At 38.0% G+C, this 19,510-nt stretch overlaps 1 protein-coding gene across 1 annotated transcript; it reads left to right on the forward strand.

Moving 5' to 3' along the window:
* The first annotated feature begins 4,238 nt into the window (after positions 1 to 4,238).
* LOC116162421 (uncharacterized protein K02A2.6-like) lies at positions 4,239 to 5,671 on the forward strand. Its single transcript, XM_031476036.1, has 2 exons — positions 4,239 to 4,892; positions 4,958 to 5,671. Exons 1-2 carry the CDS (start codon positions 4,239 to 4,241, stop codon positions 5,669 to 5,671), a joined length of 1,368 nt encoding a protein of 455 aa, XP_031331896.1.
* The last annotated feature ends 13,839 nt before the right edge of the window (positions 5,672 to 19,510 follow it).

Consider the following 19,510-nt stretch of genomic DNA (forward strand, 5'->3'; position numbering starts at 1 on the left):
GTCAAAATGGTATTAGGGGATTTTAATGCCAAGATAGGAAGGGAGGAGGAATATAATAAAGTAACCGGGGGTAATAGTAAACACCAAGAGTCAAATGAAAACGGAAAAATGGCAATACAGTAAAACTATTAATTTTAGGCGAAAATGTTCAATGTAAAGGTTACTTTCACATAACTTAGATAGAATTTTCATCTCCGGGGAAAAAGGGAGAGAATCGTGAGATCTCCGGAGATGGTTCAAATTTCCGGGCACAAAAAAATTATTTCCTTTTTATAATAAAACAAGCTATGTTTCAAACCCTACGACTTTTTTTCGCAAAAATAAAAATAAAAAACGAAAAAGCAGTTTTTCCGGTTTTTCTAGGAAAATTGGAGGTTATGCGAAAATAGTCCAGATACAAAAGTTGTTCATTTTTCTATTCTCTATAACTTTTATATTGACCATTTTCGCCAAAATGAATAGTTTTGCCACAATTTGCAAAACACCACTTTCCACCCCTTTCAACCCACGGAACTTCACTCGCGGAAAAATTCAGCTGTTTCAATAATTATTTTTCCCCAATTTTAAATCATTTCACTTGCCTGAAAAACCCGGTTTCGCCCGATAACTAATTTTTTTTGAAAATACATTATTTTAGAGCTATTTCGCCTGGACTAATTGGGCTAGGGGTAAATTCTTCGTTTCTAATTTTTAGTGTTTCATGTCAACCAGCCAAAATGATATTATTACTTTCCTCTACGATTGTTATTCTGAAAAAAACACTCGACTACAAAGTAAAAAGGTGCTTTGCGGCTACCATAAGGATCACATGGATGGTAATTGAAATTTCTAATCAAAATCACTCTTTAAAACGACTATATATTCTCATTTCCTCCCTTTGTAAGCATTGGTATTGCATTTAAAAAGTATCATACCTAATGTGTGACGTTTAATTAAAAAGTTATCTAGGATGCGCTTTCGTTTCAAAATGGAAATGAGCGCTGGAAAAACTGAAACAAATGAAAACCTTTGATTTCCATTCAAAGTTAGAGAAGCAATTAATTTTCGATAGCCACATAATCTGGCATGCACGATTTACTTCGATAATCCACATGGAAGTTGGCCATTATCCTTAAAATTAATAGTAGCGCGAAACTATGCTAAAATGGACTTTTTGTCAGATTCTATTCTAAGCTGATCAATGACTAATACCCACTGGCCCAATAATTAATTGCAACGCCTAATCCCTCTTGGATTACCAATTTACAAACAGTTCGCATATTAATCCATAAATTATCTAGTTCGATTTTGCGGGGTATAATTCTAGAAATTGAAAGACGAAGTTGGGATTTTTTTTTGTGGCGTGGACGATTGATAGTTCAAGTTAAACTTTTTCATTTGGTAAGCAGTTTGGTGTATGCCGGAGCAGTAATATCGAGTCAAGCAAATGTATTAAAAGGATTTGCTGATAAATAATGAGCATAGGGCGGCCCTAAACTCCTGATCTGCTATAAATCCAGTCCCCTTTAAAACTCGCAATCAACATGCGGCCATTAGTGTGCCGTGGACGCGTATATATCAACCCCAGATCGGTGGGTGGATTCGCGTGTTATCTATCGCAGCGATATCGTGTATCCTTGTATGTCCCTGTATTGTATTCAGTTTGCTGACTACGCTGATGATGATGCTTCTAGTTTAATGCTTCTTACTGAAACAAACACTCAAAGCTAATTTGTTTAATTAAGAGAACAACATAGCCACCATAACGGAATATGCTGGTAATCTTGTTTATTCGAGGTCCTTTATGAATTCTAGATTACAAAGGATTTGTGGTAATTTATCAAAATGAATTGCGTTTTACTTTCTGAGTATAATGATACATTCGTGGAGTCTCGGACACGCAACAGTTTTGCAATTATTAGTCATTTATAAACCTATAATTGATGTCACTTTTAATGGCTATTCAACTTTCGACGTCTCATACGTAGAAATGCGACAATTGGAGTAATCAATCACTGAAAACAACGCCGTGATCGTTGAAAACGCAATTCAAACCCTCGGTGGCTGCTGTCAATGATCCTCAGCTACTCCATGTATATTGAGGGAAATTTTGATTGTGAACGATGACGGTGACTGGATTTGTAAGAATTCAAAGTTAATTTTAATGGAGACAAAGCATTAAAATAGCAGGGCAGGTTTCAAATTAGTTAACACTCAAGTAAGAACGCGTTGGCATTTTTGTTACTACTGTTGGGTGTTTATGCACAGTACCGAGGACCTTAAATAATATACCAAGATTTGACAGGTAATAATTGCCTCATACAGTCTTCTGCGTATTTTGAATACCAATTTGGCCACAGTCGTTAAATTTAGACTGATTTGATTCTATAATTAAAGTTCTTTCTTTCATTACTTTAACATTTAAATCGCTGTTGCTAATTATCAGTGTTCAAACTACTCGGGCCAACAATCTACGTCCTGGAGGCCTGTAACTTTTGAACTAGTAGCCCAATCTTGGAACTGTTTGAAATTACTACAGGCCACATTCTATAAGAAAAATTTTTTCCGGGTCGATCTGAGACAATTTTTTTTGAGGGCCTCAAAAAAAGGCTTCCTTTTTTACCAAAAATCGACTACACCAAAATTTCTCGGGAAAAGACTTTCTCTTATTAATTTTGGTGCGTAGAATCCAAAACAATTCGTATTTTTTGGATTAGACTTCTCAAACCAGTGTTGTAAGAAGATAAGGTGGTACGTGATAATGGACAAAAGTTTTAGGTGTGCATGATAAATGCGTGCGGAATAAATTCGATTATAAAGAAAAATACGCGATTTTATTACATCAGTCAGGACATCTGATGTTTAATAATAAATTAATAACTTAATTAGTTATTGGCGAAGTGCATTATGGCGGAACAATGTCGTGCTCCGGAACCATTTTCGTTTACTGGTGATTTACCTGCAAATTGGAAATTGTGGAATCAGAAATTTCAATTTTATCTATTAGCAAGTGGGAAGAGTGATAAAAAAGACGATGTAAAAATCGCGATTCTACTTAACTTGTTGGGTGATGAAGGAATTAATGTGTACAATACGTTTGAGTACACAGAGGAGGAAGATAGCAGAAAACTTGCCACAATAATTAACAAATTTGAAAATTATTGTAATCCAAGAAAAAATCTTGTGTACGAGCATTTTAAGTTTTTTAAAAGGGAGCAACTTGTAGGCGAGTCAATTGATCAGTTCATTACCGCGTTGAGACAATTAGCGAGTTCTTGTGAGTTTGTGGAAAAAGATACTTTAATACGTGACAGAATCGTGTTAGGGGTAAGAGATCCTCGAATTCAAGAAAGACTCCTACAAGATCCCAACCTGGAATTGAGTGACGCGATAAATACTTGCCGATCGATGGAGAGTAGTGTTCTTACTCAAAAAGAGATTAACAAAGAACATGTGACAGTGAGTGCGCTTAAGCAACGGTTCAAAAACAGTAGTGGACCACAAAGTGATTACAGACAAGTGCATGAATCGAGCGATCACTCAACGGGAGGTTTCGGCCAAGTAGCGGGATACTACTTCGATGACATTCTCGTTTTCGGAAAAACAGTAGAAGAACATAACGAAAATCTAAATAGTGTTCTCAAAAGAATTAAAGATAGCGGTCTTACCCTAAATCGTGAAAAATCTAAATTCTGTGTTAAGGAACTAACATTTTTGGGTCATACGATCAGTGAACGTGGCATATCACCTCATCAAAACAAAACGCGTGCTATATGTGAAATGAAATCACCCAAAAGTAAAAAACAATTACAGAGGTTCCTTGGTATGATTGTCTACCTTTTTAAGTTTATTCCAAACCAAATTTGTCGAGCGAAACCAATACTCTCAGAAATCTTCTAAGTGAAAAAACAGAATGGCAATGGACTTCGGTTGAGGAAGCAACATTTAATAGGCTCAAACAATTAGTCTCCTCAGCTACAACTTTGAATTTCTTTGATCCGAAAAAGGAGATCAAACTATCAGTAGATGCTAGCCCATATGGACTAGGGGCAGTTATCACTCAAGATAATCGGCCTATAGAATTTGCAAGCGTGTCATTAACTCAGACTCAGCAACGATACAATCATATAGAAAAAGAGTTACTAGGACTCGTATTTGGTTGTGAGCGTTTTAATTACTATTTGTGCGAGCAAATTAATTTTATAATCGAAAGTGACCATCGTCCACTTATTGGACTAATAAAAAAACCTCTAGATGAAATGTCGCCGCGAATCGAGAGACTTGCGATAAGCCTTCTTAGATATCAGTTCACACTTTCGTTCGTTCCGGGAAAGTGCCTTCAGGTACCAGATGCGCTTAGTTGTGACCCCACAGACGAAATTATTAATACCGAATACTTGGATTCTAAGTTCAAATTGTTTTCTGTTATAGCAGTTAAACCTGAAACGGAAAACAAAATAAAGGAGGCTGTTCATGCCGACCCTATATTAGTTGAAATTAAAAATTATGTATTGCACGGATGGCCCAAACATCAAATACAAGTTTCTGACGGTGTGAAGCAGTATTGGCCTGTGCGAAATGATATCTACACATCTCCACGAAAACCTACTTTTTACCAAAAGCGGCTAATTTTACCTGCAAGTCTTAGAAATGAGTTTCTAAATTTAATCCATAAATACCATCAAGGTGTGAATGCCTGCAAGAAATTGGGCCAGGATGCCATCTATTATCCAGGATGGTCATCAGACATCGAAAAGATGGTTCTTGGTTGTCAGTTGTGTCAATCGTATGCCAAGTCAAATGCGAGAGAACCACTGTCTCCACATGACGTACCTGACCGACCTTGGCAAAAAATTGCCATTGACTTTAAAGCACTATTCTCTCAAGATTTCCTAGTTGTAGTAGTAGTTTTAGTAAGTTTGCTGTGGTTAACAAATTGCCCAACAAAACAGGTAACACTGTTATCTCTTGCTTGAAGAATATTTTTGCAATTAATGGATTGCCTGAAGAAGTATTTTCCGACAATGGACCTCCGTTCAATTCATGGGACTTTATAGAATTTGCAAATAGGTATGATATAAAGTTAACTACATCTAGTCCTCGATATCCGAGATCTAATGGAATGGTTGAGAGAACAGTACAGACTGTAAAAAGTCTTTTAACAAAGTGTCTCCTAGAAAAAGAAGATCCATTCGCCGCCATATTAAATTATAATGTTACTGCCAAACAAAACTTACCTTCTCCTAGTGAGCTGCTGATGGGAAGAAGATTAAGGACATCTTTACCCGTTAGTTGTAAACTTCTCGAGCCTAAGTTCCCAATTCGAGGTAGTAAGGATCAGCTAAAACTTCTACAAGAAAGGCAAAAGGCGTACTATGACGTCTCAACGAAAAAGCTGTATGAGTTGGAGCCACAACAAGACGTTTTCGTTCAAGAAGGTATACGTAATTGGAAACCTGGCGTTGTAATGAAGAAATCAGGCCCTAACGACTACATTGTTCGCATAGGTGAAGCGGATTACCGGCGGAATAGGCAACAGATCAATCCCAGACGGATGAGCGAAGAAACTCTGAAGTGCGAACCTGAAGTGAAAGTGGGCACTACTTCCAGTGAGACAAACCCGATTGTGACGAGTGACTATTATACCAGAAGTGGCAGACTTGTTAAAATACCAGACCGATTAATAATGTAATATTTAAGTATACCAATGAAATGTTATTTTTTTAATTTTGTTTAAGAAGGGGCGTGTGATGTATTCACATTAGGATTTTCTAGTACAATACTAAACGTCAACATAAACGTACCTGTACTAAGTTTATATTTACTTTAATTAAAGGTGTACTTAATTTACATGCCTTATTATCTAATGTGGTCTGAAACCACCACACAAAATTTCTCGAGAAAAGACTTTTTCTTATTAATTTTGGTGCGTAGAATCCAAAACAATTCGTACTTTTTCGATTAGACTTCTCAATCAAGGGTTATAGACTAGAAACCAATTTCGACAGAAAATTCAAAGGGCTGTAACTTTTGAACTAGTAGCCCAATCTTGGAAGAACTGTTTGAAATTATGGATTCCACAGGCCACATTCTATAAGAAAATTTTTTTCCGGGTCGATCTGAGACAATTTTTTTTTTCGGGCCTCAAAAAAAAGCAGTGTATAACCTTCCTTTTTTACCAAAAATCGACTACACCAAAATTTCTCGGGAAAAGACTTTTTCTTATTAATTTTGGTGCGTAGAATCCAAACAATTCGTACTTTTTCGATTAGACTTCTCAATCAAAAGTTATAGACTAGAAACCAATTTCGAGAGAAAATTCACAGGGCTGTAACTTTTGAACTAGTAGCCCAATCTTGGAACTGTTTGAAATTATGGATTCCACAGGCCACATTCTATAAGAAATTTTTTTTTTCGGGTCGATCTGAGACAATTTTTTTTTCGGGCCTCAAAAAAAGGCAGTGTATAACCTTGCATTTTACCAAAAATCGACTACACCAAAATTTTTCGGGAAAATACTTTTTCTTATTAATTTTGGTGCGTAAAATCCAAAACAATTCGTACTTTTACGATTCGACTTCTCAATCAAGGGTTATAGACTAGAAACCAATTTCGACAGAAAATTCAAAGGGCTGTAACTTTTGAACTAGTAGCCCAATCTTGGAAGAACTGTTTGAAATTATGGATTCCACAGGCCACATTCAATAAGAAATTTTTTTTTCGGGTCGATCTGAGACAATTTTTTTTTTCGGGCCTCAAAAAAAAGCAGTGTATAACCTTGCATTTTACCAAAAATCGACTACACCAAAATTTTTCGGGAAAATACTTTTTCTTATTAATTTTGGTGCGTAAAATCCAAAACAATTCGTACTTTTACGATTCGACTTCTCAATCAAGGGTTATAGACTAGAAACCAATTTCGACAGAAAATTCAAAGGGCTGTAACTTTTGAACTAGTAGCCCAATCTTGGAAGAACTGTTTGAAATTATGGATTCCACAGGCCACATTCTATAAGAACATTTTTTTCCGGGTCGATCTGAGACAATTTTTTTTTTCGGGCCTCAAAAAAAAGCAGTGTATAACCTTCCTTTTTTACCAAAAATCGACTACACCAAAATTTCTCGGGAAAAGACTTTTTCTTATTTATTTTGGTGCGTAGAATCCAAACAATTCGTACTTTTTCGATTAGACTTCTTAATCAAAAGTTGTAGACTAGAAACCAATTTCGAAAGAAAATTCAAAGGGCTGTAACTTTTGAACTAGTAGCCCAATCTTGGAACTGTTTGAAATTATGGATTCCACAGGCCACATTCTATAAGAAATTTTTTTTTTCGGGTCGATCTGAGATAATTTTTTTTTCGGGCCTCAAAAAAAGGCAGTGTATAACCTTGCATTTTACCAAAAATCGACTACACCAAAATTTTTCGGGAAAATACTTTTTCTTATTAATTTTGGTGCGTAAAATCCAAAACAATTCGTACTTTTTCGATCAGACTTCTCAATCAAAAGTTATAGACTAGAAACCAATTTCGAAAGAAAATTCAAAGGGATGTAACTTTGGAACTAGTAGCCCAATCTTGGAACTGTTTGAAATTATGGATTCTACAGGCCACATTCTATAAGAAAATTTTTTTTCCGGGTCGATCTGAGACAATTTTTTTTTCGGGCCTCAAAAAAAGGCAGTGTATAACCTTCCTTTTTTACCAAAAATCGACTGCACCAAAATTTCTCGGGAAAACACTTTTTCTTATTAATTTTGGTGCGTAGAATCCAAACAATTCGTACTTTTTCGATTAGACTTCTTCAATCAAAAGTTATAGACTAGAAATCAATTACGAAAGAAAATTCAAAGGGCTGTAACTTTTGAAATAGTAGCCCAATCTTGGAACTGTTGGAAATTATGGACTCTACCGGCCACATTCTATAAGAAATTTTTTTTTGGTCGATCTAAGACAATTTTTTTTTCGGTCCAAAAAAAAAGGCAGTTATTACCTTCTTTTTTTACCAAAAATCGACTGCACCAAAATTTCTCGAGAAAAAACTTTTTCTTATTAATTTTGGTGTGTAGAATCCAAAACGATTCGTACTTTTTCGATTAGACGTCTCAATCAAAGGTTATGGGCAAAAAACCAATTTCGACAAAAAATTCAAAAGGCTGTAACTTTTGATCTAGTAGCTTGATCTTGGAACTGTTTGAAATTATGGATTCTACAGGCCACATTCTATAAGAACATATTTTTTTCCGGTCGATCTGAGACAATTTTTTTTTCGGGCCAAAAAAAGGCAGTTATTTACATTCCTTTTTTACCAAAAATCGACTGCACCAAAATTTCTCGAGAAACAACTTTTTCTTATTAATTTTGGTGCGTAGAATCCAAAACGATTCGTACTTTTTCGATTAGGCGTCTCAATCAAAAGTTATAGGCAAAAAACCAATTTCGACAAAAAATTCAAAAGGCTGTAACTTTTGATGTAGTAGCTTGATCTTGGAACTGTTTGAAATTATGGATTCTACAGGCCACATTCTATAAGAACATATTTTTTTCCGGTCGATCTAAGACAATTTTTTTTTCGGTCCAAAAAAAAAGGCAGTTATTACCTTCTTTTTTTACCAAAAATCGACTGCACCAAAATTTCTCGAGAAAAAACTTTTTCTTATTAATTTTGGTGTGTAGAATCCAAAACGATTCGTACTTTTTCGATTAGACGTCTCAATCAAAGGTTATGGGCAAAAAACCAATTTCGACAAAAAATTCAAAAGGCTGTAACTTTTGATCTAGTAGCTTGATCTTGGAACTGTTTGAAATTATGGATTCTACAGGCCACATTCTATAAGAACATATTTTTTTCCGGTCGATCTGAGACAATTTTTTTTTCGGGCCAAAAAAAGGCAGTTATTTACATTCCTTTTTTACCAAAAATCGACTGCACCAAAATTTCTCGAGAAACAACTTTTTCTTATTAATTTTGGTGCGTAGAATCCAAAACGATTCGTACTTTTTCGATTAGGCGTCTCAATCAAAAGTTATAGGCAAAAAACCAATTTCGACAAAAAATTCAAAAGGCTGTAACTTTTGATCTAGTAGCTTGATCTTGGAACTGTTTGAAATTATGGATTCTACAGGCCACATTCTATAAGAACATATTTTTTTCCGGTCGATCTAAGACAATTTTTTTTTCGGTCCAAAAAAAAAGGCAGTTATTACCTTCTTTTTTTTACCAAAAATCGACTGCACCAAAATTTCTCGAGAAAAAACTTTTTCTTATTAATTTTGGTGTGTAGAATCCAAAACGATTCGTACTTTTTCGATTAGACGTCTCAATCAAAGGTTATGGGCAAAAAACCAATTTCGACAAAAAATTCAAAAGGCTGTAACTTTTGATCTAGTAGCTTGATCTTGGAACTGTTTGAAATTATGGATTCTACAGGCCACATTGTATAAGAACATATTTTTTTCCGGTCGATCTGAGACAATTTTTTTTTCGGGCCAAAGAAAGGCAGTTATTTACCTTCCTTTTTTATCAAAATATCGACTGCACCAAAATTTCTCGAGAAAAAACTTTTTCTTATTAATTTTGGTGCGTAGAATCCAAAACGATTCGTACTTTTTCGATTAGGCGTCTCAATCAAAAGTTATGGGCAAAAAACCAATTTCGACAAAAAATTCAAAAGGCTGTAACTTTTGATCTAGTAGCTCGATCTTGGAACTGTTTGAAATTATGGAGGATTCTACGTCTCGAGATATTCCGGTTTGAAATTTCGACCAATAATTTTGACAACGCCAATCGTAAGCGCTAGTCGAGTCCTTTCCAACGAGGGATCGGAAGGCATATCTACGACGCACCGTTCTCGAGATATTCCGGTTTGTCAGAATTTTTGGTCGAAATTTCAAACCGTAATATCTCGAGAACGGTGCGTCGTAGATATGCCTTCCGACCCCTCGTTGGAAAGGTCACGACCAGCGCTATGGATTAGCGCTGTCAGAATTTCGACCAAAAATTCGAAGTTCACTTTTTTGTTGAATATTGTGATAATTAGCGATTTATTTTAATACAGAAGTTAACCGTACAAAATTGCTCATTTGCCAATTTATTTAAAACTTTTGCGGAATCCCGCAAATACTGGGATCCCGCGGGACTAACTTCTAACGATCCCGCAAATACCGGGATTGAGATTTTGCTGCGGGATTGCATTCCCTAGATCCTATAATGAATGACGCAAGTATGTAAAGAAAGTACTGAGAGAAGAGGTGTTAAAAAAGGAGGTGTGAACGGAACGTGATGGTTGAACCAGGTCTAAAATAGCCATGGAGATGAAAAGGTGGAGTAAAACAAGCGTGAAGAGTCTGTAGGTAGAGGCTGAGAAAGAGGCGTCAAATGCATATGAAGCGAAGAATATTTAAGCAGAAAAAAACAGACGCGGTGGTACATGGGTCAAAAGTCTATGTTTCCCTTCGTCCGTCGGCACCGAAGCTCAGTCTCAATTCAACTTGATATACAGGTTTTCGCTAAACGATCAGTAACAGCATGTCATCGCCTAATTCCTACGTCTACATCATGTTCCAAACCGCCCCTAATTAAATTGAGAACCTTTCCGCGTCACCATCGCGACGATACCGGGAGCGAAACGCAATCTGTCGTATAACAAAATTTCGACGACGCAAACATTGTTGCGACGAACGCTTTGATTGAAAAATAATTGCGTTATTCTCGGCATCCGATTCCGTAACTCGATTTAATTTATGATTAACTCTGGCGGCTCTGGTCAGTATGAGGGCGAGCAGCTGGATCTGGGTTAATCTTTATACATGGTTCGTCGTTTACGTTCAAGTGATGACTAATGCGTCGATTTCTCTTCTTAAAAGGACAACTTAATGGAGGACCCCATTACGTACTCGGATAAAGAGGTTACTGGCGTTGAAAAATGCCCTATTTATTGAAGGCGGCTGGACGATGGCTCCGATAATTTCATTAGTTTGATATTATGGCGCTCCCGTACAGGTTCATCCTATCTAGATAAGGCATTCGAGTGTGATTTGCTCACGAGACCATCGCAAAGTGATACAATTGCAGCAGGACTCATGTTTGATTCAAGCCGAGCGTGAAATAAAATTTTCCAATTATGCGAACACGTAATCTGTCACCCTACCCCCGAAATCGTGTCACCCATCCGAGCGTAATTGATGATACTCCATATGACAAATATAAACCTTTTTCATTTTAATTTGCGTAGGTACCGAATATTGCCGAGCGCAAATAATAATTAAAAAATATAATGCGTCAGTATTTGACACTCGAATTTCGTCACGGTAGGTACTAAATCCGACGTGAGTTTAAATCGGCATTGTTTAGTTTGGTCTTGTATAAGCTTGGAAGTGTTACGGTTTTCAGAGCGTTAAAGTTTATGTAGGTGCTCAACTCGGTAGAGTTTATACTCATATTGCGTTTAAACCGCTAGATTACTTATTCGCCCAATTTTCGCATACCCAACGGGGTGATTGCAATATTCATTCCGTAAACAAGTATCTCTGACCTCCGTACAAGTTTGTGTCGTCTAGATACCATACATGTCAAACTCGCATGCGGATCGTACAGGTTTATCTCATCTATATATAAAGCGCAAAGGCTTTAGTCAAGAGACTAACCTGCATAATTATTACGAATGCAAGTTGACTACGCTAGAAAACGGGTTACATTCTGAAACGGCAGCATCCGCATAAATTTCAATATTTTAAGCAACCCCGTTAATCCGAAGGCGTTATTGTTCCGCTCTACATGATTTCCCCCGGTGTAACTTTCTCCAAAACGGAAACCGTCTCACACGGCTTTAGAATGTAACACTCAAAACTGTTCCGGGCCGAAGTGATCAATCCCTTTAAAATCGAAGCCAGTTGGTCGTGACAATTTGTACTAATCGAAGCGGAAAAGGAACGTATTTGCATACCGAATACGTCTTTCGGTAAATAACCGGCGAGCAGTCGAGAGTAGTTAATAGTTAAATAAGAGACGCCTTAGGCAGACGCTTAGCATTTCCTGTTAAAACAAGACGACTTTTATTAACGGATGTAAGCTCGGCCGCAACAACGCCGAGTGATGTCGGAAAGTTTTTGTCATTTAAAAAGTTTCCCACTAACGCCTGTCCAAGGCTGACTGGCTTCTTATTTGGTTTTTTACATCGCTTTTAACATTTTATCTCTACTGATACAAAAGCTGTAAATGCTGAGGGTAGGATGCTGGAAAATGTCTCCTGGTAGTTTAGCCAGAAGCAAAATAGTAAATCTTGAGCATAAAAAAAATCATCATCGATCGACGTAAACAACACTTCCCCAAAGCAGCCTTTGTGTATTAGAGTCAGAAAAACCGCTTCGTCCATTGCGCCACCTCATCGATAACTTCCCTTCATGATCAAAGGGAATTTATAACATTTTTGATTTTCGTGCAGAAACAGACACAGAAAGCGGTCACTACTCCACCCACAGGACAGCCCTCTAGCTGGCTCAAAACGAATAAAATATGAAACATTGAATAAATTAGAATATTCTCATCTACAGGATTTCCTGTCATTATTTTTGGTATTCAAACCGAAACAAAGAATTAGGAACTGCGTCTTCAACAAAACCAACAGGGCTGACTGCCCGAGAATTTAGCGTAAACAAATGACCACGCTCCTCAACCGTCGCGAAACTAGCAACAGCGTTTTTTTGTTTCTTCAGTTTTAAAAAAACGTCACTCCCACCATAAAATAAACTCCTTTTAGAAAGTATGCAAACTTGACCAGTGATGTGTCTTAGTTAAAGCACCTTATCTAAATTGAACAATTTAAAAACGATAAAATTCTAAAAGGAAAAAACCAACACTGAAGTACAAATTCAAATGAAACGAACTAATTTTGTGTTTATTTCGTACAGAATGTCCCAGATTTACTTAATAAATTGATTTCATATACAGGATGTCCCGTTATTATTTTTGGTTTTTAGAACGAAATAACGTCTACGTGATGTTAAGACAACAGTATTATTAGGAGTAGGGATATCTCTCCTCGCAACACCAGAGTATTGGGCACAGAAGACAAGAGTTGTACTTAAGAATCGATGAGGAAATAAGATGTTGGAACGATTCTCTTGAACATAGAAAAACACTTTTCAGTAATTATGCTTTCCTGGTTGACGAGGACATCTATTCTTCAGGTACCGGCCGTTAGGGACAAAAATGCTCTCTTTTCTGAGAATGGAGCCGTAAGACCTTAAGCGAAAACACAGACCACTTCTATTGAGCATAGGGGAGGGTCCTCCCATCAATTATGTTTTCCTGGGATCCAGAGAAAATGTGTAGAAGAGATTTTTCGTGTATTAAAAACAGGAACACTTTCTCCACCATTATTGTCCTAAATGTTTGATGTGTAGAAGCGAAAATAAGGCATTGGGTAAAGGATCCCTGGACCTATTCTGATTTCCTGATCGAGACGGAGGCACTTATGCTATAGGAGCACTTCCTCGCGCATTTCTCATGTAGGAGTTGTAAGTGTGGAAGCAGAAATGCGATATTAGTTTTTCCCCTTTGAGCATAGGACAAATCCCCTCATCAATTATGTTTTCTTGACTTGACTAAAAGGCAGTGTATAAACCTTCCTTTTTTACCAAAAATCGACTGCACCAAAATTTCTCGGGAAAACACTTTTTCTGATTAATTGCGCGTAGAATCCAAAACATTTCGTACTTTTTCGATAAGACTTCCCAATCAAAAGTTATGGACTAGAAACCAATTTCGAAAGAAAATTCAAAGGGCTGTAACTTTTGAACTAGTAGCCCAATCTTGGAACTGTTTGAAATTATGGATTCTACAGGCAACATTCTATAAGAAAATTTTTTTTCCGGGTCGATCTGAGACAATTTTTTTGTCGGTGCTCAAAAAGGGGCAGTGTATAACCTTCCTTTTTTACCAAAAATCGACTGCACCAAAATTTCTCGGGAAAACACTTTTTCTTATTAATTTTGGTGCGTAGAATCCAAAACAAATCGTACTTTTTCGATTAGATTTTTCAATCAAAAGTTATAGACTAGAAACCAATTTCGAAAGAAAATTCAAAGGGCTGTAACTTTTGAACTAGTAGCCCAATCTTAGAACTGTTTGAAATTATGGATTCTACAGGCCACATTTTATAAGAAAATTTTTTCCGGGTCGATCTGAGACAATTTTTTTTTCGGGGCTCAAAAAAAGGCAGTGTATAACCTTCCTTTTTTACCAAAAATCGATTGCACCAAAATTTCTCGGGAAAACACTTTTTCTTATTAATTTTGGTGCGTAGAATCCAAAACAATTCGTACTTTTTCGATCAGACTCCTCAATCAAAAGTTATAGACTAGAAACCAATTTCGAAAGAAAATTCAAAGGGCTGTAACTTTTGAACTAGTAGCCCAATCTTGGAACTGTTTGAAATTATGGATTCTACAGGCCCCATTCTATAAGAAATTTTTTTTCCGGGTCGATCTGAGACAATTTTTTTTTCGGGGCTCAAAAAAAGGCAGTGTATAACCTTCCTTTTTTACCAAAAATCGACTACACCAAAATTTCTTGGGAAAACACTTTTTCTTATTAATTTGGATGCGTAGAATCCAAATCAATTCGTACTTTTTCGATCAGACTTCTCAATCAAAAGTGATAGACTAGAAACCAATTTCGAAAAAAAATTCAAAGGGCTGTAACTTTTGAACTAGTAGCCCAATCTTGGAACTGTTTGAAATTATGGATTCTACAAGCCACATTCTATAAGAAAAATTTTTTCCGGGTCGATCTAGGACAATTTTTTCTTCGGGGCTCAAAAAAAGGCAGTGTATAACCTTCCTTTTTTACCAAAAATCGACTACACCAAAATTTCTCGGGAAAACACTTTTTATTATTAATTTGGATGCATAGAATCCAAAACGATTCGTACTTTTTCCATTAGACGCCTCAATCAAAAGTTATGGGCAAAAAACCAATTTCGGCAAAAAATTCAAAAGGCTTTAACTTTTGATCTAGTAGCCCGATCTTGGAACTGTTTGAAATTATGGATTCTACAAACCACATTCTATAAGAAAATATTTTTCTCCGGTCGATCTGAGAATTTTTTTTTGCCAAAAAAAATTCTGACAGCGCCAATCGATAGCGCTGGTCGAGACCTTTCCAACGAGGGGTCGGAAGGCATACCTACGACGCACCGTTCTCGAGATATTCCGGTTTGAAGTTTCGACCAACAATTTTGACAAACCGTAATATCTCGAGAACGGTGCGTCGTAGATGTGCCTTCCGACCATTCGTTGCAAAGGTCTCGGCCAGCGCAATTGACTGGCGCTGTCACAATTTTTTGGCCCAAAAAAGAAATTCGCCGAAATTGATTTTTTGCCCATAACGTTTGATTGAGACGTCTAATCGAAAAAGTACGAATCGTTTTGGATTCTACGCACCAAAATTAATAAGAAAAAGTTTTTTCCCGAGAAATTTTGGTGCAGTCGATTTTTGGTAAAAAAGGAAGGTTATACACTGCCATTGCCGAAAGGCGGAACAAGGCAGACTAAGAGATCCTTGTTTTGGTATTGTTAAGCTAAAGAAATAAAACAATTGAACGGGTAGAACATAAAACAATACTGTTGTCACAATCAAGGGTGCAATGACGTTCAAACAGTCGAAAAGTAATCCAGAAGGGAAAATTAGGAGAGAACGATGAGAAACTCAGAAGAGAAGACAAAACCCTCGTACGCAAGACTAAATTAAAAAAGGACACGAATGTAGTGCAAAAAGGCACACACGGGCGGCCTCTAGTCGTAAAAATAAAGAACTATTATAAATCAAACCTGCAATACTCAACTAACTAAGAATTGAAGTTGTTAAGAAAAAGAACGTTAGAACTTTGACACGTACCATGTAATTGATCTACTTACAATACCATCTTCTACCTAAAAGCCACCTTGCGCGAGGTTTTTTTAACAAGTAGTCCAAGTCTACATACATTTCCGGATGCCCGCCGGGATGATTGCCATATTTACATATATATAATACGTCAACAAATATGGTAATCACCCCGGCGGGTATCCAAGATTCTATGTAGGATCTGGTGACCTTAGAAAGAAAGAATAACTTTCGCTCGTTAGGCATTTGTATAACGTCCAAAGCGCGACAGTTTTCTTTTTTAATCTCTGACACAAACTTTGTAAGTGTAATATAACTCGTAGAACTTCAAATTCGCAATCATAATAATTAGACAGATTAGTATCTTGAACAAGTACTTCAGACGGTCTTTAACTGGAATTATCTTTTACGGTACTTACATGAAACAAATCTGTACGGAGCCCAAGAACGAGATTATTTATGGTGAGATAACTTGAGTAAGTTAATTATTTAATTTCAATTCATACCGTGAATAAATCAATAACGTGTATGCTCATTTCGAATTGAGGAACTCGGAAAATACGCTTTTCCAAATCTTAGCATTTCAAATTTTGTTTATCCATTTCTTGCCAACATCAGACGAGTGTGTACTTTCAGCTTCGCTTACGAAAGCCGTATCTCAAGCGCGAGTAAATATGCAAATGCTGAACGTAGAATTATAATTCGTCCGGCTTTTTCATCTTTCTCAAAAGGGAAACGTTTGCGTAAAGGCGTCACGTTCTTTAATTTCCAAAGTGGTCTGGTGGCGGACGAAAAATACGCTTCCTTCGATTCCAATTATTTCGACTTCCGAGCGCCGTTACCCTTTCGGCGGAGCTCGTAATTACGGTAACAATGGCGTATAAATTTCGAGACGGATATGTCGCGCTAAGTTTACGGGAACGCTCTACATTTCGGTTAAGTGCTGCCGGAACTTCGGTTTCTGTGGTTGTTGCATAATTTTGCATGTTTAACGGATTGACTAGGGCTCGACTTTCCACTTGAAGTACTTTCTCAAAATGATTATATTGTGCCGATATCGCTAGTATTGAGGCACGCGCGACAATTCGCGGCTTGTCTCTGAAACTACTCGTTTTCTTAATTGAAGCGAGGTCGCGCGAACTGGAAACGTGGCAAATAGAGTTGTACCTTCAACTTTAGAGCACCATTGAGATAATGGAAAACCGCAATTTTCCCCCCCAGTATAATGTTGAAGTTTGTGAGATTTCACGCGCGACTGTTTTACAAAGCCGATCGGGAGATGGTGGAGAGCAGGTACGCCAAAAGTTTAAACATCATAAACTTTCCGACATTATTTGACGTTGTTACGACCTGACTCTACATCCGTTAATAAAATTCGCTTCGCCAGCCTCCGCATCTAGCCTACGCGACCGTTATTTAATTATTAATTCTTCTCGGGTGCCCGCCGGTTAGTTACAGAGGTACGTATTTGATATGAAAATTTCCAGTTTCGTTTGTTCTTCCGCTTCGATCCATGCCAATTTATCCGGATTTGTTCGGATATGATATGATTTTAAAGTAATTTTTACGGCAGCCCGGAAGACCGCTCCATTCTGGCGTAGAAGAAAATCCGTACTTTTTCCCGTTTTGGAACGTCGACGGGGCAATTTTACACCAAGGGAAATCGTAGAGATGATTGAAATTTAACCAAACTTTTCCGTTAACATCGACGTCTTCTAATTTCATAATAATTATACAGATTTGTATATCGGGTCATTATTGACGAGATGAACCTTTACGGTATCTAGATGAAACAAACCTCTACGGAGGTAAGAACATATGACTTGATTCAATATTCCCCGATGCACGGACGGATTATCAAATGGAAGGTAAACACTTACAATGTTCCAAATCGCAAAGTTCTATGGTATAATAATCGAAATTTTCATATTGACACTCACTATTCAATTGATCTAGGTACTTAAAACAACATCTTTTACTTGAAAACTACCTTGCGCGTAGTCCAAGTGCACAAACATTTCAGGATGCCCGTCGGGATGATTGCCATAGTTACATATAAAATTATTCGTGAACAAATATGGCAATCATCCCGGCGGGCATCCAAAACAATGTGTAGGAGTTGGAAAGAATCGCATCTAAAATCTGTTGTGATAAACTAACTTTTGCTCGTTAGGCATTTGTGTAACGTCAAAAGTGCGACAATTTTCTTTGTAATCTCTGACACAAAGTTTGTAAGTTTAATGGAACCCCTAGAACTTAACATTTGCCATCATAATAATTATACATATTAGTATCTTGAACAAAGAACATCAGACTCAGTATTTATTAATGAGATGCAATTATACGACCTTTTTTCACTGTACTTAGATGCTCTTCTGCTACTACGAATGCACTCTGCAACTTGTTTAACGATATGCCTACAAGAACAAATAGCAAATGACATACAGTAAAATTAATAAAATTTTTAAAAGCAGTCATACTGAAATTATAAGGTTGGGATCCTTAGTATAATTTTTCTCCAAAAAAAACCTCTTGGTTTGTCGTTCGACCGGGCAGTCTTGGGGGTTCCCAAATGGGCGTTATCCAGTGCATACAACCCCATTTGCGTAACGTACGCGTGAAAACCACACTCGCAACAGGTCCATGATTACCAATATCTGGCGAACCTGGTGAGTGTGGTGGTGTACGGTCCCATTATGTCCACCGACACGGACTTCTAGGGAAGTGTGGGATACCTGGGTCGTATAGTCGCGCCCTGGGCTGGGCCCCTCTTCACGGTGGTGCGAATGAAGTCGCAAGCACGAGTGGCGCTGCAACGCTCGGATCGCCTGTTGAGCGTCGGAGTTGGCCCTCTGGTTCTCCAAGATGTGTTCGAGGAGTGTGGCCATCTCGACGTGATTCAGGGTAGGGCATTGGCCGGCATCGGTGGCGATGGTGGGGTTATTGAGATTCCGGGAAAGCCGATCCGCCAGTTGGTTGTGCTTTTCAGGGTAATGCTGAACGTCGTTACTGAACTCCTGGCGGAGGAGGATCCGACGGGTGAGCTTACTTCGCTCGTCTCTGGTTTGATCGAGCCCCTCATCTTCCTGGTACATGACCGCAGCTACACCGCTACCGCTTGCGTCGGTTTGGACAACAAAAGGTGCGGATTGCAGACCCTCGAATCCCCTACTTCAACATGTCATGGAGGTAATCCTAAAATGGAACTTATCTTGTGCGAGGCGTTACTCCCATAAATCGGAATATACCACCATATCGACGAGGTATACCATGGCGAACTTCCTGGGTATCCCCGGAAGCACCTCTTGGCGACCGTGATCTAGGACGGCCTTGTTGCGGAGCAGCCAGTTGCGCTGTCGTTGGTCACCAGGAAGGTTGCTTAGTTCCCTGGATTAGAAATTTAAGTTCAGTGCGGCCAAGAATGTCGAGGAACTTGCAGGAGGCGGTTAGCTGTGCTGTCGTGGGATTGGTACCTTCGTGGTTAGGCAGCCGACGGTCGACGAAATAACAGGGCGAGGCGGTGGCGGCCCCCGAGCCTTATGGCCATATTTGGCAGCCCAACTTGTAGCGGCTCGTGCATCTGGGGAATGACGTCCGAGGAAGAGGCGGCCGCTCAGACGATTCCTGGGATTCCCTGTCGTAGTC

Source organism: Photinus pyralis, unplaced genomic scaffold (assembly GCF_008802855.1).
Source record: "Photinus pyralis isolate 1611_PpyrPB1 unplaced genomic scaffold, Ppyr1.3 Ppyr1.4_LG10, whole genome shotgun sequence".
NCBI lineage: Eukaryota > Metazoa > Arthropoda > Insecta > Coleoptera > Lampyridae > Photinus > Photinus pyralis.